The sequence below is a fragment of the Dermochelys coriacea genome, chromosome 18, assembly GCF_009764565.3.
Source record: "Dermochelys coriacea isolate rDerCor1 chromosome 18, rDerCor1.pri.v4, whole genome shotgun sequence".
NCBI lineage: Eukaryota > Metazoa > Chordata > Testudines > Dermochelyidae > Dermochelys > Dermochelys coriacea.
Window position 1 is genome coordinate 1,166,221 of NC_050085.1, and position 20,559 is coordinate 1,186,779.

General features: G+C 59.4%; 1 protein-coding gene across 1 annotated transcript in view; it reads right to left on the minus strand.

Moving 5' to 3' along the window:
* The window catches only part of LOC122457099 (RAP1 GTPase activating protein), a 123,230-nt gene extending 105,411 nt beyond the window's left edge, over window positions 1-17,819 (minus strand). The window contains exons 1-2 of the mRNA XM_043500194.1: window positions 17,302-17,819; window positions 3,111-3,122 (exon numbers count right to left, since the gene is read on the minus strand). Of these exons, the coding sequence (XP_043356129.1) occupies window positions 3,111-3,122; window positions 17,302-17,782 (493 nt within the window). The 5' untranslated portion in view covers window positions 17,783-17,819. The remainder of the gene's footprint in view (window positions 1-3,110; window positions 3,123-17,301) is intronic.
* Window positions 17,820-20,559: the final 2,740 nt, after the last annotated feature.

A 20,559-nucleotide genomic window follows, 5' to 3' on the forward strand; every position in this document is an offset into this window, starting at 1 on the left:
AACACAGTAAGAGAACCAAAAAAGAGCCACCGTGGCTAAACAACAAAGTAAAAGAAGCAGTGAGAGACAAAAACGCATCCTTTAAAAAGTGGAATATAAATACGAGTGAGGAAAATAGAAAGGAGCATAAACTCTGGCAAATGAAGTGTAAAATATCATTAGAAAGACCAAAACAGAATTTGAAGAACAGCTAGCCAAAGACTCCAAAAGTAATAGCAAAAAAAATGTTTAATACATCAGAAGCAGGAAGCCTGCTAAACAACCAGTGGGGCCACTGGATGATCGAGATACTAAAGGAACACTCAAAGACGATCAGGCCATTATGGAGAAACTAAATTAATTCCTTGCATCAGTCTTCACTGTTGAGGATGTGAGGGAGATTCCCAAACCTGAGCCATTCTTTTTGGGTGACAGATCTGAAGAACTGTCCCATATTGAGGTGTCATTAGAGGAGGTTTTAGAACAAGTTGATAAACTGAACAGTAATAAGTCTCCAGGACCAGGTGGATTCACCAAGAGTTCTGAAGGAACTCGAATGTGAAATTGCAGAACTACTAATTGTCATCTGTAACCTATCATTGAAATCAGCTTCTGTACCAAATGACTGGAGGGTAGCTAATATGACACCAATTTTTAAAAAGGGCTCCAGAAGTGCCCTGGCAACTACAGGCCAGTAAGCCTCACTACAGTACCGGGCAAACTGATTGAAACTATCGTAAAGAACAAAACTGTCAGACAAATAGACGAACATCATTTGTTGGGAAACAGTCAACATGATTTCTGTAAAGGGAAATCATGCCTCACCAATCCATGAGAATTCTTTGAGGGGGTCAACAAGCATGCAGACAAAGGAGATCCAGTGGATACAGTGTATGTAGATTTTCAGAAAGCCTTTGACAAGGTCCCTCACCAAAGGCTCTTAAGCAAAATAAGCAGTCATGGGATAAGAGGGAAGGTGCTGTCATGGATCGGTAACTGGTTAAAAGATAGGAAACAAAGGGTAGGAATAAATGGACAGTTTTCAGAATGGAGAGAGGTAAATAGTGGTGTGCCCCAGGGGTCTGTACTGGGACCAGTCCTATTCAACATATTCATAAACGATCTGGAAAAAGGGGTAAACAGTGAGGTGGCAGACTGCAAAGAGCTACAAAAGGACCCTCAAAACTGGGTGACTGGGCAACAAAATGGCAGATGAAATTCACCGTTGATAAATGCAAAGTAATGCACATTGGAAAGCATAATCCTAACTAGACATACAAAATGATGGGATCTAAATTCACTGTTGCCACTCAAGAAAGAGATCTTGAAGTCATTGTGGATAGTTCTCTGAAAACATCCGCTCAATGTGCAGCGGCAGCCAAAAAAGCTAACAGAATGCTGGGAATCATTAAGAAAGGGATAGATAATAAGACTGCAAATATCATGTTGCCTCTGTATAAATCCCTGTTACACCCACACCTTGAATACTGTGTGCAGATGTGGTTGCCCCATCTCAAAAAAGATACATTGGAATTGGAAAAGGTTCAGAAAAGGGCAACAAATGATGAGGGGATCAGGAAACGGCTTCCGTGTGAGGAGAGATTGATAAGACTGTTGGGACCTTTCAGCTTGGAAAAGAGGCGACTAAGGCGGGGATACAGACTGAGATCTGTAAAATCATGACTGGGGTGAGAAAGGCGAGAAGATGGGTTTTTTACTCCTTCTCATAATACAAGAACAAGGGGGCCACCAAATGAAATTAATAGTAGCAGTTTTAAAAACAAAACACAAGAAAAGTATTTTTTCATGTAACGCACTGTCAACCTATGGACTCCTTACCAGAGGGTGTTGTGAAGGCCAAGACTATAACGGGGTTCAAAAGGGAGCTAGATAGATTCATGGAGGACAAGGTCCATCAATGGCTATTAGCCAGGATGGGCAGATAGTGTCCTAGCTCTGTTTGCCAGAAGCTGGGAATGAGGGACAGGGGGTGGATCACTTGATGATTACCTGTTTGTTCAGTTTCTCTGGGGCACCTGGCATTGGCCACTGTCAGACGACAGGATAGGACTGGATGGACCTTTGGTCTGACCCAGTATGGCCATTCTTATGTTCTTCTTATGTTCTCATGTTCTGTCCTGCTCCTGCCAGCTCCTCCTGGCTCTGTCCTCCTGCAGCCAGGTGAAGGGGCCACAGCAGCCCCCACAGCCTAGCTGTGGCCATGTCCAGCTTCACACGCTGAGCAGGGCTGGGCCAGGTTCGTGCCTGGGCACAGCGCTAGCAATACCTGAGTGCGCACAGAGCACTGGGAGCTGCTGCGTGAGACATCACACCACGGCCTGGCCCGGCCCATCCTCAGTCACTGGACATCTCATGGCCCTTCGCACTCAGAGCCAGCCCTGGCCTCCTGCCCAAATCCCGGCTCTGGGAATGTCCCCATCCACCTCGCCAAATCAACCCCGGCAGCAGTAGTGAGATAAGGAGTCACAGTCACTCAGTGCCCTACATCATGGTGTTGCTATGGGCTATTAAACAGCACCCAGAAGTGGCTGCACCTCAGTGGCTGGGAAGGCAGAAGCTCCTTCTGTCCTGGAGGAATCACCATTAACACTCATGAGACTCATGCAGCACCCCCTCATCCCCAGACACACAGGAATAGCTCAGGGCTGAACTCCAAGAAAGCCATGCTCAGCCTGTCCCTGCCCTGCTGCCATGGGCTCAAGCATGGCCCCCTGACCCACACTGAGTCTGGCCCCTGACATCTCAGACTTTATCTGCCCGGCAAGAGCCCCCTTGTACATTACACACATGGAGTAAGTGCCCCTGTGCCAGCCCCATCTCTTCCCTCCACACCAGCGTCCTGCGTGCCAACTGCCTATTGCTGGGGCCTGGGCCTCACGGGGCCCGAGGAGTCAGGCAGGACACGGCGCAGGTCCAGGGGGCACTGCTCAGAAGCCAGGGATCATTAAGGAGCCAAGGTTCCTAACACTGGGGCCACGGCTCTCCAGCCTGGGCAAGACGTGCAGCATGGAAGTGCAGCCCAGCGAGTGGGGGGCAGGCTAACGCTCCAGGGGGCAGGCTCAAACCTGAGGCTGCTTTGCCCTTCCCCTGCCAGACCCTGCCACTGTTACCACAGCAGGGGCAGCGCTGGAGACATCTCACCCCGCAGGCCAGAGGTGAGGCCATGCTGGCCCCTTGTTCTCACTGTGCCCAATCGCTGCCTCTGGGAGACGGGCCACCAGCAGAGCCTCCATTCAGGCCTGGTGCTCCTGGGGCTCCAACTCCAGCATGAAGGGGGCCAGGTGCCTGTTCTGCTCACCTGCCTCCCCAAAAAGCAGGAGCATACCAGCCTGAGGCCCAGTAAGGGCAGTGAGAGGCGGCCCCAGGGACCACCGGAAGCAGAGTGCTGCAGGTGGGGAAGGAACCTCCCGGGCACCCAGGCCAGCCCCCTGCACTTAGGGCTTTCTGCTGAAGGAGGTGGGTTTTAGCACACGTTAATGCTGATGCTGCAGTGAGAAGGGGCCTGGGGAGGGGGCTGGTCACATGGGAGTGGACAGCTGTGCAACAACTGGATCTAAATAAAGGCTTTTAAAACCCAACCCCTACCCCCAAGACCTTACTCTCTGAGGCTGCTTCTCAGCTGTGGGGCTGTAGGGATGGTCTGTGTGTTTCACAGGGACAGGGTGGCAGGGGATGGGGGAGCAAGTACATTCTGACCCCCCCAACTGCTCCCCCAAAGCCTTTGAAAGCAGAGCCAGTCTCCCTTCCAACCCCCCTGCGCCAGTGCTTGATCGCACAACCCCTTCCGCACAGCACAGCCACTTGAAAAAGCAGCAGCAATCAATCGGGCTCCTCTGAGCAGCAAACGCAGCAAGCGAGCGGCGCAGGCAGCGGCTCTAATGGCCCAGAATAAATAACCCTGGGACTGGCTGGATAACCCGGGGTGCCAGGAAGGGAGGCGCAGCTGGAAGGGGTGTGAACCTAGAGAGGGCATCTCTCTGGCATGGCGGCACACCCAGGCGTGCACGCGCGTGCACACACACACGCACACAGAGAACTTTCCACATTCTCACATGCACCAGCCAAATCGGCCAGGTACTAGCTCACTCGCAGGTACACACGCAAATAAGCACACCCAGAAAAACACGGGCGTGCCCCCACTGCACGCACTCACGCGGATGGTGCGCTGCTCCCTGCGGCCAGGCCGGGGGGTCCCCCGAGGTGGAAGCAGGCTGAGCAACGGCTCTCGCAGCCCTGCCTGATGCAGCTGGGTCACACAAAGCTGCGGGCGTGGAGCAGCGGGCACTCAGCGCCACCCAACCGCAGGCCTGGGCACACGGCCCTCGCACTGCCCCTAAACAGGCACAGACACCCCAATGCACAAAGCAAGGGCGGGCAGGCACAGGTGCCGTGGCTGGGGCCCCCTTCCCATCTCAGCATCGTTGTGGGGCCAGGCCTCACCGTGGCCGCAAGGACAATGGGGCATCAGCAGACCAGCCCCTTCTCCCAGCTGCCTCCCCATCCCAGGGGAGTGGCTCAGCCGGGGCTGCAGGCGCGGGACAGGCGGCCGAGGGCACCCTCGGCTGCACAGACTGCGAACAAGAGGTGGGAGCAGCGAGGGCTTTGCCAGCACCCTGGACAGCAGCTGCAGCAAGGGCTGGTGCCAGGCCCTCCATGTTTGCTTGCAGAGCCAGTATTTCCGGACCCCCCTTCCCCTCGGCCACCTGCTGTCCGTAGTACAAGGCGTGGCAGGCGCGTCCCGCATGGAGGGACAGGTACCCGGGGGCCAGGGTCTCCATGAACAGCCAGCCACATGCCATGTACTGGGCTGGAACTGACCGTGAAGCTGAAGAGTGGAGAGGAATCCACCTGTGGGGTCCCTGACCAGACAGCTTAGGGCGGGGGGCAGCTGGATTCCCTGATCTCAGCTGGAACCAGGCTCTTTCCTAGCTTCTCCTCTCCACCTTTGCCTTGATCTCCTCTTCTCCTGCATCTCCTCTCAGCCAGCACCCCATCTGCCACCCTGCAGCTGCCCTCCCCCATCTGCCTTGCCCCAGCTGCCCTGTCTGCTGACAGCAATGTCGTCTTTGCTCCCATCTTAGACTTAGATTGCCTGCTCCCTTGGGCAGTGACTCTCTGTTCTGCACTCATACTGCACCTAGCACAATCGGGCCTGCTGCATGACTGCCAGCTGACACACATAATGCAGATGGGGAACCCCCTGGGCTCAGCCGTCCCTTTGCACAAGTGCCCAGAGGAGAATCGCTCCTGGAACAAGCTAGTGCCCTGCTGGCTCCACTGCAGGGGAACTAGGCAGCTCAGCTCTCGCTCTTCTCCTTCCTAGTGCCAGTGGAGAGCTGGACTGGTGAAGCCGCCTGCCACTACGGATCAGTGCAGAGACACTCGGGGTGGAGATGGAGTTTTCGAGGGGGATTTTCCACTGTATGGACAGAGCTGGGCCCATGCTAGCACTTTTTCCTTTCCCTGGGCCATTGGAAAGGAATTCAGATCATGCACTGCTTCCAAACGCCAAGCCACTGCCCCCCAACCAGGTTTAGCATGAATCCGAGCTACGCCCACATTGAAAACCCACCCTACACATCCACCGAGCAATGGGCCAGATGTGAGCAGCCGCTTAGAGCCATCTGTCACGCAGTCCCCGGGCGATACTCTGGAGCTGCTCCCTATGAAGCCAGCCAAGACAATGGGGAGTCTCCTCTCTGGGAGCAGCCTGTCTGCGGGACACACAGCTCACCCGGCTTCCCCCTTCCTGGGTCTGACCTCGGAGCATCCAGCATCCTCTGCCCCTCCGTGCGCTCCCCACAGCCAGTCCGCCCAGGTGGGATCCTGGGGAAGCCAGAGAGTCCTGCCCCCCAACTCCGCAGTCAGACGTGACTCTCAGCCAGCCAGTAAAACAGAGGTTTATTAGATGACAGGAACACGGTCTAACACAGAGCTTGCAGGTGCAGAGAACAGGACCCCTCAGCTGGGTCCATTCTGGGGGGCAATGAGCCAGACAACCACATCTGCACTTCACTTCATGTCCCCAGCCAGCCCCAACCTGAAACCCCCTCCAGCCCCCCTTCCTCTGGGCTTTGTCCCTTTCCCAGGCCAGGAGGTCACCGGATTCCTTTGTTCTCCAACCCTTTAGCTCTCACCTTGCAGGGGGGAAGGGCCCAGACCATCAGTGGCCAGGAAACAAGGTGTCAGCCATTCTCTGTGTCGAGACCCCCCCTGCACAAACCTGCCCTCTAGGGCTCTGCAACGATCATATACCCTTATACAACCCCCTAAATACTTAAGAACTGCATAGGGGAAACTGAGGCACCCCCATAATATTCAGAGGAAACATTAAGAACAGTCCCGCTTTGTCACACAATCCATTAGACAAACCAGGTCCCAACCCTCCCTGGCCTCAGGAGCTGGCTGCGCTCGTGTGGAGAAGTGGTCCCAGGTTGGGGAGCAGAGCAAAGCTGGTAACCTGCGGACGGGTCACCAGCCTGCTACAACCACTGGCAAGTCACCCATTTGGGATTGCAAAGTCCAAGCCACTGGGGCCCACCAGCCCAGTCTGGGTCATTCTCTCACCAGACAGTCAGGTCAAAGGGCTCATCTCCCATGGGAGGGGAGCAGCCAGGACACATGGGGCCAAAGCGCAGATGTGACAATTTCCCACAGTGAAGGGCAGGAATGGCCGAGCCCAACCAGGCCCCAAGCCAGAGTCCGAAGTTTTGCAACCAATTTCTCCAAGTACTGCTTGTGGGGGCTGCTGTATGTGGATGTGAGGGGCAGTGCAGGAGCTGGACGCTTCAGGAACGCCAACACCCTGCTGCCTTGTGTAGGCAGCCCCCAGACGACCTGCCACATGCCTTCTGCTAAGCAGCAGGTGATTCACAGATTCATAGATATTAAGATCAGAAGGGACCACCATGATCATCCAGTCCAACCTCCCGCACAACGCAGGCCACAGAATCTCACCCACCCACTCCTACAAAAAACCTCACCTATGTCTGAGCTACTGAAGTCCTCAAATCATGGTTTAAAGATGTCAAGGTGCAGAGAATCCTCCAGCAAGCGACCCGTGCCCCACACTGCAGAGGAAGGCGATCAAAGGAGCCCCCGCCCACAGCTCTAAGCACTACTCCGATCCCACAGACCTTAGCCGGGGAGGCAACAGTTGCTCTGGGGTGGAGCACAACGGCTATCACCTTAGGTGTGTTTGCAAGTGAGGGCATGGTGCTGCCCCCATCTGAACAGCCGCCAGCTCAAATTCCATCAGTGCCAGCCCGGGAGGGACGCCATGGTGTGATCAACATTCAGGTGTCATGACCCTTCAAAGCCAGCTGTGGGACAGAAGGGTAGCTGGAAGGGCAGACGGGTGCCCTCTACAGCCAGAGCCAAGCAATTAGGGGACCCAGCGGATATGACACCTTCTCCCTGCTGGCCATACTAGCCTAGAGAAGACACAGCCCTTTGCCCAACCAGTCCCCGGGGGGGGGTCTAACAGGACAGCCAGCCCCAGAGAGAGGCCCTTGGTGGGAGATGCTGGCACTGCCGAGAGCCATGCCCCGGGGGCGGGAAGTCAAAGCCACTCATGAGAATGTCTGCTGGGATCGTGGCTTGGGGCTCTGGGCTGAGCCAGGAGCCAGCTCCGGACGTTAAATCCTATCCTCAGAATGCAGCCCGGTAGGTCACTCGGCAGCGACACTCAGGGGAGGGGGTCTACATGGCACTGGGGAGAGCTAATGAAGCCATTGCTGTGGCACCCAGGGCAATGTGGGCACTGAGTGATCTTCCCTGCTAGATGGGTGAGCTAACTCCAGGTGGAGGGCAGGACAAGATGGTGCCTTGCCTCGGGGTTGGGGTTAAGGCTGGAGGACCCTTTCGTGGACATGGGTAGGAGAGGCCTGGTGACACTCAGTGTCAGTGCATGGCAACCCTCTCATCTGGAAGGAGATGCCTGAAGCTCTATGCAGATGGCTGGGCGGGTGCCTGGACACTTGGCTGAATCTCTTGGAAGCAGGTACTCATTGGCGCAGTGGTGTCAAATCTCATTCTGTGCCACCCACGTCCTGGCACCGCCCAGCCCTGCAGGCAGGTCACCCTGCCAGATCCGATGGACACAGTGGTGCGTGCCTGCCTGGCAGGGCCGCATACCTCCTGGGGTCTCGTCTGGGTGACTCACTCTTGGCATTGCTGCATCTGTCAGTTGCGCCCACGCTGCGCTCTGCTGAGCTGACTGCATGGCCCTGCCCACGCCCCACAGCGGGTGGACTGCCTGACAGCCTCCACTCCCGTCAAGACCTGCTGGAGCCAGCGCTACACCTTAGCGGGCGTCTCTCCAGTGTCCTCCTTGGGCTCCCGGCCCGGGGAAAGAGGATCCCTGGCTCTGAAACAAGCTGTTTGCTGCAGTTGCTCTCAGCTGCTCTGTGGCTGCGAAGGCTTTGCACGTGTCAGTCACTGCAGCGGAGGGATCCCGGCCAAGGGCAGCAGCCCAGAGTGTCGCCCAGGGAAGGGGAGCAGGCCAGCAAAGGACGCTCACAGCGGGGGAGCTGGTTCAGGCTACAGTGGGCAAAACACACTAGGCCCAATTTATATCCCCCAGGGAGCCCGTGACTCCAGGGCTTGACACCCTGAAGAGGTTTGGCCAAGCAGCAGGGCTATGAAGGGGTTTTCTTTGCAATGGACTCGGAGCTGATCTTGGAGGTTCTTTGCCAGCAGGACCCTTGTGAGGACTCCCCAGGCAGTCCCGTGTTTGCAGTGTTAGGGTCCAAGGTGCCCTGTGTGTCTTGCAGACAGACCCCCTGTTCCTACGGATGGGGATTCCTGGGAACGTGGCCTCACCCGCTGCAGGTCTGATGGCTCACGTAGGGGCGAGTCCAACATTAGCCAAGCTGGCTCAGACACCGGGGGTGTAACCAGGGGGCTTCCATTCAGCAGCCATTCCAGCAAATCCAGTGCACGTGGGTCAAGAAGATGCGCAAGATCTAACATGATCACACGCAGCACCACTACGCACCACTGCAGTCAGCAAGTCCCTTGCCAGCCTACCCTGCTCGCTAGGCCCGGGGCCATGCCAGAAGCCTGGCTCATGCTTGGGAGCCGCTGCCCAACCAGACCCGCGCACATGGCAGAGAGAACCCAGTACCAGAACACCCCCTCCTCCCACACTCCTGCAGCGCCACACCCAGGAAACTATCACTATCCCAGCCACTCCTCCTCTGACCACCCAGCATGTAATCCCAGAGCCCCCGCCCCCCCCCCACCCCACGCCTCTCTCTCCCGCTGCTCCATCCCACATGGCTCCCAAGCGCCCAGTGCAAGCCCTCGTGCAAACCCGCCACATCCTTGTGACCAAACCCTGCCCGTGCAAATGCTCCTGAGAGGGAATCCAGGGGGAAAGCAGCCCCACGGCCATTTGGACACACGGGTCTGTGCTCAGGCACTGCCCCCAGCCTGCCCCGCTCCCTGGCTGCGCCATCGAGCACAGTCCATGCCCAGCGCTCAGCTGGTGGCCAGTTGGGCTCATTTGTGTTATCACTGGACTGTATGAAACCCTCCAGGGAGGGTAGGTAATGTGGACGGAAGGAAAACCTGGCGTTTCGCCTAATGTTGGTTGGGCTGAATTCGGTTGATCAGAAGGAACCAGCTCATTGGGGCAGGTGGCTCCCACAAACTGGCCATGCCCCGACTCCCCACCAGCCAGCAGTGCTGCCGTGGGGGGAAGTCACATGTTCTGATGCCCCATCTCAGGGTTCAGAGCTGGCAGAGGTGGGCCCTTGGGGCCCTGAACCAGCACTGTGGGGCGTGGGCAGGGCCATGCAGCAGCTCAGCGAGCGCAGCGTGGGCGCAACTGACAGAGCAGCAGTGCCAAGAGTGAGTCACCCAGAGAGACCCCAGGAGGTATGCGGCCATGCCAGGCAGGCACGCACCACTGTGTCATCGGATCTGGCAGGGTGACCTGCTGCAGGGCTGGACGGTGCCAGGAGTGGGTGGCACAGAATGAGATTTGACACCACTGCGCCATGAGTACCTGCTCCAAGAGATTCAGCCAAGTGTCCAGGCACCCGCCCAGCCATCTGCATAGAGCTTCAGGCATCTCCTTCCAGATGAGAGGGTGCCATGCACTGACACTGAGTGTCACCAGGCCTCTCCTACCCATGTCCACGAAAGGGTCCTCCAGCCTTAACCCCAACCCCGAGGCAAGGCACCATCTTGTCCTGCCCTTCACCTGGACTTAGCTTACCCCAGCTCCAGCAGAGCGGGGCCGGGCAGGGGCAGCGCCTGGTGGGGGGGGGAAACACAATTGTTACGAGCATTAAAAGCTCCTTCCCCCTAGTGTCCCCCATTTCCTGTTTGTACAGACAGGCCCCGCGGCCCTGCCAGGGGGGCAGCAGGGCACTTACAGAGCTCAGCTCTTGCCCTTCTGGTAGAGAGGGTGTGACATGAACCAGAGCCCACCCCCACCCCCCCCCCCCGCAACCAGGCTTGGATGAAGGCAGATGTTAAACTGAAAGACAGCACAGCCCTGCCTGCGCCCCCAGAGCCCCCCCAGAGCACAGTCCCGAGCGTGCCCCCAGAGTGCCCCCTGCCAACTGCACAGCCCTCTGCGCTTAGAAATGGTATTGCTCCCCCCACCCCACCACAACAGCTCCCAGGAGGAACAACACAACTATATATAACCTGTGCACACAACCTTCCCCCCAATGCACCCCTCCCACATCAACACTCTCTCCTATCAACGCACCCCTCTCCCACATTGATCTGTCAACCCCAGCATACAAAATGCACGTGACAAGATCTCCAAAAAATCTGGAATTGGCTTCAAATTGTGAGGTTTAAAATCTCTCTTCTTTTCCGTCACCCTGTCCCCTGGAGGAACCAGGCAGGCGTCTCCTGGGCACCCCCTCCCACCCCCCATCGCACGCTGCTTTCAAGCTGCTGAGCACCAGGAACTTTTTTTTTTTTTTTTAAGAACTAAAACGAGATTCTTGCCCCAGGGCCTGACTCCTGGAGCTGGGGCTTGAAGACAAACCCTAAACTGTGAGATTCCCCCATAAAACCCCACAAGAGCCAGCAAAAAGCTGACTGCATGGCCCCACCGACCCGCTTGCCACACGAGCACGGCACACACACCCCCGTACGTGCGCACACATCCCCTGTACATGCACATACACACATGCGCACCCTCTGAACATGTGTGCATGCACACACGCAGCCCCTGTACATACAAACACACACACCTCCCTCTATGCACCTGCACACCCAGCAAACCACTATCCCAGCTCAGCACGGGGACCCACCTTCCCTCCAGCCACACCAGCCCCACCCTGACACCACCCAGTACCATCAGCCCTGGCTTCTCCAGACCCAGGGCTTCCCCAGTGCCCAAGAGTCCATGAGCTCTCTGGAGATGGGCCCCAGGCCTGGCTGGGAGGGAGGGGATGAGCTGGGGTTTGGGTCTGGCTGCCCCTAGGGGCAGATCCTCCAGAGAGCTCGGCACAATGAGAGTGGCTCCTTTGGTAAATCTGCCCCAGGTGCTGGCGCAGAGCAGCTGGACATCCGGCCCCGAGCCTCTCGGTGGGAGTGGCTGGTAGGCAGTGCTTGGGAAACCCTGGCTCTGGGCTGGAGAGAGACAGCTCCGGACCCCTGCCCCACCCGGTGCCATGAGCCAGGTGCAGCACAGCTCCACGCCAGACGCAGGTCCAGCCTAAGGAGAGCAGCAGGGGACAGATGGAGGCACTGAAGAGAGAGAGACGCTCTAGCCTCAAATACCTCGCCTGCCCCATGCCTGGCAGCACTGTGGGGTGACAGGAGATTGCCCGTGCAACCATCCCTGGGATGGGGTGTGAGCGTGGCCTTGGGAAACAAATGGGGAGATTTCTCCGGGGAGGGAGATCAAAGGCACCTCACCCCCCTGCAGCTCCCCCTTCATCTAGCTGTGCAGGCAGCTGCTTGTCCTGGTTACAGAGCGACTGGCCTGGCCCTGCCTGCAGCGATAGAACAGGCCCATCTCTGGCTCAGAGCAACTGGATCATCTCTGCCGAGTGCTGCCCAGCCCCAGCCCCGCACACAAAGCCCATCAGGAACGCAGCAGCCTCCCCACCCACAGGAGCCCGGGGACCAGTGCCACAGGCAGAGAACAGGAGGGACCAAGGGCACCAGCAATTGGCAGGGCAGTGGGTCAGGAGATGTCCCCCCATAATCCTGGCAAGGAACCCACAGGCTGCAGAGGAAGGCAAAACTCCCCCAAGGTCCCTGCCAATCTGACCCCTGCAAATCCCCTCCCACCAGCACCCAGGCTGACCCAGTAGGCCCTGGGTGCATGACAAAACCAGCCAAGCTCCTGAGAGAGAGAATGCATGCTGCCACCTCAGAGCCCTAGCCCAGCATCCCATCTCTAGTCCTGACACTTCAGAGGATGGAGATTGAAAAAAAAACCTGCCAGAATATACTGGGGTGGGGGGGAGGAATTCCTTCCTGACCCCTGCCAGTGGACAATCGAAACCCTGAAGCATGAGTGTTAGAAGATAAGATGTAAACCAGAGGCGAGCAGCAGGCTGCTGAGTGCTGCCCCCACCATCCAAGCAACCCCTCATACAATTGCACACACAAATGTGTCCAAAAATCAAGGCCTGCACCCTGATCACTCCCTCCCTCCTCCCAATGCTCGTTACACGTTCCTTCCAGAACAGTGCCAGCTACGGAGCTGCAGCTGCACAAAGGGGCCAACGCCGCAGACCACACCAGCTCTGCAAGAAAACTTGGATCGGGGAGGCTGGGGGCAGGAAACCAGCAAGGCCTGAGGGCTCTGGCAAGCAGCAGAGAGGCAGGATTCCCAAAAAAGCTGTCATGCAGCGGGCCCTGCAAACGCCTGAGGGTGAGGCAAAGTGCAGCAGGTTGTATGGAACGGGCACTCACAGAGTCTCCCCGCTGGTCACCGAGAGACGGGAGAGACAGGCACCGAGGGGCAGAAGGCCTTCCAAGACTTGAAATGCTGGGGGGGCGGGGAGAAGGTGCCAATGTAGCAAGTTAATGCAAAGCAACCCAGCAAGAGGGGCAGAAAGGCACAGTGCCAAGCAAACACCGAGACAGCCAGCAGGGAACAGCCCCACGGCAAGGGGAGACACTGCAGCAGCCTCCCGTGGCTCGGCTTGGCGTGCGAGACAGAGACGCTAGTGCAAAGAATGGGACTGTGGGAGGGAGGAGTGTGACTGAAGAAAGTCAGCGTGGTGAGGGGGTCCAGGGGCATTGGTGTGTGAGTTCTCGTGCACACACTCAGTGGCAGGGCCAGGCTCCGTACGGCAGTGTGTGCATACAGCATGGGCGTGCAGTGCGTACGCTGGGTGCTGTGTGTGGGCAGGCACGGCACACGGGGGTGCGCTGGGGGCACGCGTGCCCACAGCTGGGCTGAGTGAGTGGATTAGATGGATTAGGCTGTGCCGGTCGATCGCTGCATGACCCCTGCGTGCGCCTCTCGGGGGGGCCACGAGAAACACGGTAAAGAGTGGGGGGAAGAGGCATGTTCAGCAGCAGCCCGAGAAAAGTCTCACCACAGCTCTGCCAGCGCCCCTCACTCCCGACCCGCAGCCCCCTGCTTGGCCAGCCCCCCCTCACTCCCGACCCGCAGCTCCCTGCTCGGACAGCCCCCCCCGGCTCTGCCAGCGCCCCTCACTCCCAACTCGCAGCCCCCTGCTTGGCCTGCTCCCCCGGCTCTGCCAGCGCCCCTCACTCCCGACCCGCAGCCCCCTGCTCGGCCAGCCCCCCCCATACTCCCGACCCGCAGCCCCCTGCTCAGACAGTCCCCCCAGCTCTGCCAGCGCCCCTCACTCCCGACCAGCAGCCTCGGCTCTGCCAGCCCCCCATACTCCCGTCCCGCAGCCCCCTGCTCGGCCAGCCCCCCCATACTCCCGACCCGCAGCCCCCTGCTCGGCCAGCCCCCCCGGCTCTGCCAGCGCCCCTCACTCCCGACCCGCAGCCCCCTGCTCGGACAGCTCCCCCCTGCTCGGCCAGCCCCCCCCACTCCCAATCCGCAGCCCCCTGCTCGGACAGCCCCCCCTGCTCTGCCAGCGCCCCTCACTCCCAACCCACAGCCCCCTGCTCGGACAGCCCCCCTCATTCCCGACCCGCAGCCCCCTGCTCGGACAGCCCCCCCAGGCTCTGCCAGCGCCCCTCACTCCCAACCCGCAGCCCCCTGCTCGACCAGCCCCCCCCCGGCTCTGCCAGCGCCCCTCACTCCCAACCAGCCCCCCCAGCTCTGCCAGCGCCCCTCACTCCTGACCCGCAGCCCCTGCTTGGCCAGCCCCTCCCGGCTCTCCCAGCACCCCTCACTCCCAACCCACAGCCCCCTGCTCAACCAGCCCCCCCTCACTCCCGACCTGCAGCCCCCTGCTCAACCAGCCCCCCCCCCAGCTCTGCCAGCGCCCCTCACTCCCGACCAGCAGCCCTTGGCTCTGCCAGCGTCCCTCTCTCCCAACCCGCAGTCCCCTGTTCGGCCGGCCCCCCCGGCTCTGCCAGTGCCCCTCACCCCCAACCCACAGCCCCCTGCTCAACCAGCCCCCCCTCACTCCCGACCTGCAGCCCCCTGCTCAACCAGCCCCCCCCCAGCTCTGCCAGCGCCCCTCACTCCCGACCAGCAGCCCTTGGCTCTGCCAGCGTCCCTCTCTCCCAACCCGCAGTCCCCTGTTTGGCCGGCCCCCCCGGCTCTGCCAGTGCCCCTCACCCCCAACCCGCAGCCCCCTGCTCGTCCAGCCCCCCCTCACTCCCGACCCACAGCCCCCTGCTCGTCCAGCCCCCCCTCACTCCCGACCCACAGCCCCCTGCTCGTCCAGCCCCCTCCCCTGGCTCTGCCAGCGTCCCTCACTCCCAACCCGCAGTCCCCTGCTCGGCCAGCCCCCCCCTCCCCCCCCCGGCCCTGTCAGCGCCCCTCACTCCCGACCCCATGCAACAGCACATGCTGGCCAGAGGCTGACCTAACCAAACCAGCCCATTTAGCACCATCCTCTCTGATGCTGCCCAGTCCCATCTCTGCCACCAGCGCCCATAAAGCACCTAGAACAGTAGGTCTCATCCGGCAGGGTGGGCAGCCCAGAGCAAGCTGAGACCCCCGCCCCACACGGTTTGTGCAATGCGGCACCTCCCGACCCCAGTAGTCCCCTAGCCTGCCAGTGGGTATTGCCTGACACAAGTGAAAAGCCAGGCTCCCACCTTCACATGAGGTCTTGTGCACCCAGCACCTTCCATGGTCAAACCCCACAGTTAGCACAGAAATGCCACGTTGAGCTGCAGGCTAGGATCCAGGACACCTGGGTTCTATTCCCGGCTCTGACATCGATTCCTTGAATGCCCAGGACAAGTCATTTTCCCCCTCTGTCAACAGGGATTGAAAATATCAACCCACCTGGGCAAAGTGCTTTGAGATCCTCAGGGAACAGGGGCAGCAGCCTGCAGCTTCCCCTGGCTGGGAGAGCAGTGTTACCCTCGCACGAGTGGGAATGACTCTGGGATGCAGACTGGAAAGGGATCGCTGGCAGCTTCTTCCTCCCTGCTTCACCTGGCAGGCACCAGCTGTGCTAATTCTCTGCGGGGGCCCCCCAGTAACGCCGCCCTGCACAGCCTGACACAGGGCTCCTCCTGGTGGTAACTAGCACATGGATCACGGTCACGATCAGGTCGGAAACCCAGCACACACACCCATCAAGGAGCTGCACCACGCGGAGTCAAGGAGGTTTCAAACACTCCCTTCCCCATTGGGTCTATGTGCCACATCCCCCCTTAACCGTTGCCAGCTGTGGGAGCCCAGCTGGGCACACTGTTGCCTCTGGAGGGCAAGAAAAGGCCATTCTCAGACCCTGGAAATGTCTCTCCTCAGTCATGTTCCCCCCGCCAAGCCCAGCTACACCAGCCCAGGAAAGCTGCGTGGACTTCAGCAGGCACCGCTGAAGGTTGGACCAGGGAAGCCAGCCCTGGCCTGACACACAATGGGAAGCCAAGTGCTCCGATCTCCAGCAGTCTGGATTTCATTGAGCATTTGCTGTGCTTGGAGTGCAGGGAGGAGGTGGCTCCTGGCCGGCTCACGGAATCAGAGGGGAAGAAGATCCTTTCACCCCTAGACCACTGGTTTGGGTCCTGCCCAGGACTGTAGCCACAGAGCTTCCCTGGGGTGAAGTGTTTTGGGGAACTCTTGCTCCAGCCACCAATGAGTGAACAGACCACAGGTTTGGGACTCGCCCGAGCTCAGCAGGATGTCCCAAGCATTATTACCCTGCTACCTCTGTATGGGTCCCCCTGGGGCCCAGCAGATGCTCAGTCTGGGACCTGCATCCTGGCGGAGAGACCAGTAGTCAAGGTACCAGCCATGGGGGCCCTGTGCGAGCTGCCACCCGGTCTGCATGTGCCCACGTTAAGGACCCTCATCCTGCCTGTGCCAATGGTGGCATGGCACCACTTGCAACAGTGCGTGCCTGGCGTAGCGGGGCACACCTGGCTATTCAGGACCAGCAAAGCTTGGAGGGTGCTAACTCCGTGGCGGTAGAGCGCCCCCTCTGGGCAATGGACTGCACGCAGACGGCTCCTTCCTGTCCCTTCACACCCCACTGGCCCGTGGAGGCTGGGCTGGGCTGTCAGGTCAGGAGTCCTGCAGCATCCTGCCCTGTCTAGCTGGAGCGACGCACCCAGGAAGCAGGGTCGCTCTCCCCAGCCCCACAGCTCACCGTGCTAAGGCAGAAGGAGCAGCAGGCGGCATTGGGGTAGATTGAGCCCTGCAGTGGCACTGGCACCTGCCCCAGATCTCTGGTGAGCCCTAGAGCCTGGCACACGCAGCGCCAGCAGGAGCCTCGCTGCATTGTGTCTGGAGGAGCAGCTGGTGCCAGCACCCGGTGCCAGCACCCGCAGCTGGATTCCTGTCCCTAAGGCAACAAGCCCTTTCCGAGCCGCACCCAGGGCTGCAGTGGGTGGGACACCCCGGGGGCCTCTTCGCCTCCACTGCCCAATGCCCCTGGGGTGGTAACACGGGTCCCCCAGCAGGTACAGGAGCTGTCAGCTGTGCGGGGAGAGGCTGTGGAGAGCGAGGGAGGGGGGCAGGTTCAGGCAGATCCACCCACAGCCCAGAGAACAGAGCCGGCGAACACCCCCGAGCCCCGGCGAGCCGCACTGTCCGTGTGGGCAGAGACGGGAAACTGAGGCACGGGGAGGGGACGCAACTTGCCCGAAGCCGGGGGGTGGTAGAGCCGAGGAAGGGACCCAGGAGTCCGGGCTCCCTCGGTCCCTGAGAGCAGCCGGCCGGAGGGGCCGGGCCGGGGGCGGGGGCGCTTACCGCAGCGGGGGGGGCTCCCGGGAGCGCAGCCGGCGATGCCAAGCGGGGAGTCAGCAGCGGCGGGGCCGGGGAAGAGCGGGGCCGAGCCGAGCCGAGCCGAGCCGAGCGGGGCGGGGCGGGGCCGGGCCGGGCCGGGCCGAGCCGAGCCGAGCGCTCCCCAGCGCAGCCGCTGCGGCTCTGAGCCGAGCGAGGCAGAGCCCGGCGCGTCACGTGAGCAGCCCAGCCCGGCGCGCGGCCCCGCGCACGGCGCTGCAGAGCCCGGGGGGGCCGCGGGCCGGTCGGTGGCCGAGGCGCCGGCACTTGCCAGGGCAAAGCCGGGGCCGGGAACCGGTCACCCGAGACCAGCTGCCTCCCGTCGGGCCCGCGGCCCAGGGCCTGGGCGGCGCGTCGAGGGCGCCTCGCCCCGTGCGGCTCTCGGCAGGAGCGCGGCGCTGGAGGGGCCCGGGGGCGGCGGGGCTGGGACGCTCCGGGCTCCCGCCCCCGCGGCATCCGGGCAGGGAGGCAGCTGCCGGCCCCGGTTAGTCTCCAGCATCGGCCTTGGGCTAAAGCGGGTCCGCGCCGGGGCCTGGTGGCGGCAGGCAAAGGAGCTGCAGGCTGGCGGGGGGCGGGGCAGAGATGGCAGGGGGCGGGGCATCGAGATGGGGCGGGGCAGAGATGGCAGGGGCGGGGCATCGAGATGGGGGCGGGGCAGAGATGGCAGGGGGCGGGGCATCGAGATGGGGCGGGGCAGAGATGGCAGGGGGCGGGGCATTGAGATGGGGCGGGGCAGAGATGGCAGGGGGCGGGGCATCGAGATGGGGCGGGGCAGAGATGGCAGGGGGCGGGGCAGAGATGGCAGTCGGATGCCCCGCCCCCATCTCGATGCCCCGCCCCCTCCCATCGAGACGGCAGTCGGAGCGGGGCAGAGATGGCGGGGGGGCGGGGCATCGAGATTGTGGCGGGGGCAGGGCATGAGAAGAGCAACAGGATGCTTAGGGGACTGCTCAGAGGGGTCAAGCCTTCCACCAAGGGGGTAAGAAAGGAATGGCTAATTGTAGGGGATACCCTTGAAAAACAAAGTGTGTAAACAGACTGGGAGAGGAGGAGACTGCAGGTCAGGACTGAGGGGGCAGCAGCAGAGCTGGGGGAAGCCTAGCATTGGGACAGCGCGGGGCTGCAGATCGGGATCGAGGGGCAGCAGCAGAGCCATGGGGGGTGAACTATCTGCATTGCTGAGGACTCCAGAGCAGGGGTACCCAGGGCCTCCCAGGCCAGGTGCTTTGAAGCCACCTACAAGTTGCATAGTAACACCCTGTGATGACTCAGCCTTGCACCAGCCATTTCAAAGGCAGGCGGGAGAAACTGAAAGGGGCCAGCCTGTACCTGAGGAACGCTCCGGGGCCCTGGGGTCAGCCATGACCGTGTGGGGAGCGGCCCCCACCGGAAAACCAGTGCCGTCCTGCAGGGGCTGTGTTTCCCTTTGAGGTCCCCCATCCATGCCCTGAGCAGGACCCACCCAGCTAGTGCAAGCAGCCCAGGGCGCATGGCTTTTTGGGTGCGGCATGGGTAAGGTGACCAGACGTCCCATTTGGGCCAGGACATTCCCTTTTTAAGCACTGTCCCAGCCGTCCGACCTGATCAGTTAGCAGGAGCAAATGGGACAAACACCCACTTTTGTCAAGAAAGTGTGGCATGGTGTAGAGGAACATGGGGGAGGGGGGAGTGGAGATGCCAGCCCCATGCTGGGGGGGGCTGTTTCCTCCGGGGAAACAGGCTGGCCAGCTCGTGGGGGCGGGAAGCAGGATGGTTTGGGGAGCCGCTCAGCGTGCCCCATGGAGCACAAGGGCTTGGGGAGGCTGATGCAGGAGGCAGGGTCCTAGGCTGGGGATGGGGGATGGGCTATCCATGATGCTATCACAAGGCAGTTAGTCAATTAACCTAGAGGAGAGCCCGGGCTCAAGGAAGCCCTGTGGAAGATGAAGAAAGAAGCAGGTTGGGCCTGTAGAAAGGGAGGAGGCTGAGACCAGAAGGGGTTCAGCGCTGGGAGAGGCTGAGAGCTGGGCCTGGAACTCGGGTGTCAGGCTGCTGGAAATACTGGCTGGAAGTTACAGTGACAAGTTCCAAGGGATGAGGAACGGCTGCAGATGAAGAAGAAGAAGCACACACTAGAAATCTCTGTCTGATGAGGGATCAGGCAGGGCTGGCTAGGGAGTAAGGGAAAGGATCGGTAATTATCCAATCCCTCGCTGAAGCTGTTATTCCCTTGAAACCAGTGGCAGGGGTTCAGTGAAGCAGGGGATATACTCAGAATGCAAGTGGAGATTTATTACTAGAAGGAGACATAAGAACAGGCTGACAAAGTTCTTTAAACAACAGCTTTAGGGAAAATAAAAGGAATTTGCCAACTACCTTTTCACGTCAGAAGCAAGAGAAGTAATGTCAGGGGTTCCACTAGACATGTCAGAGGCTGAAATTAAAAGGGGTCCAGGTGAAGACCAAGTGCTGTTTGTTAAGTGGCTGATTAGCAGGAGGGAGGAGAACAAAAACCATCCACAGCAGCCCGAGTAACATTTAAAGGTACAATGGTACCAAAAGGGTTAATAGATGGTATCAACTCTTCTGAGTTAAACCATCTGTCCTGGCCCCTTTGAGATGTTGTAAGTGTCCCAGGTTTGGGCATGTGGCAGCTGTCTGGGAGGGGAGGATGAGGTGGGGGAAACTTGGAGAACGCTCATCTGAGAACTGTTTGCAAGGAAGAAACAGAACTAAAATGCAGCAATTGTGGGATGCGCACAGTGCAGCAGACAAAGGGTCTGCCAAACCAGAGAGATACAGAAAATTTAAATGACCCATACCATATCTTATGAAGAAGCTACCAAAATATATTCACAGCCAAGTGTGGAGAAGGCGGAAAATGCCAGTGAGGGGAGAAAGCTGCTGGTACAACAACCCTAATTCAGGGCAGGAAAGCAAATACCAGGGGAATAGATGAAGAGGTGCTGCTTGTAGGCACAGAAGAATTTGTAGCATTTATGACAGAAGTGATTAATTGCATTTACAGACAGGGAAGAAGATTGAAAGAATGAACATAACAAAAGTGGCAGAAAAGTATTTGCATGTAGGCAATCTCTCGAAAGACCGCATTCTGCAAGTTTAAATGACGACAATGTGGTTCTAATGGCATTTTGCTGGAACACACAAAGTGTAATAACACGTGGCTAGGAATTAAAGAAAGCTGGTTTTGAAATGGAGAACAAACCTGATGTGATACACATACAGGAAACATT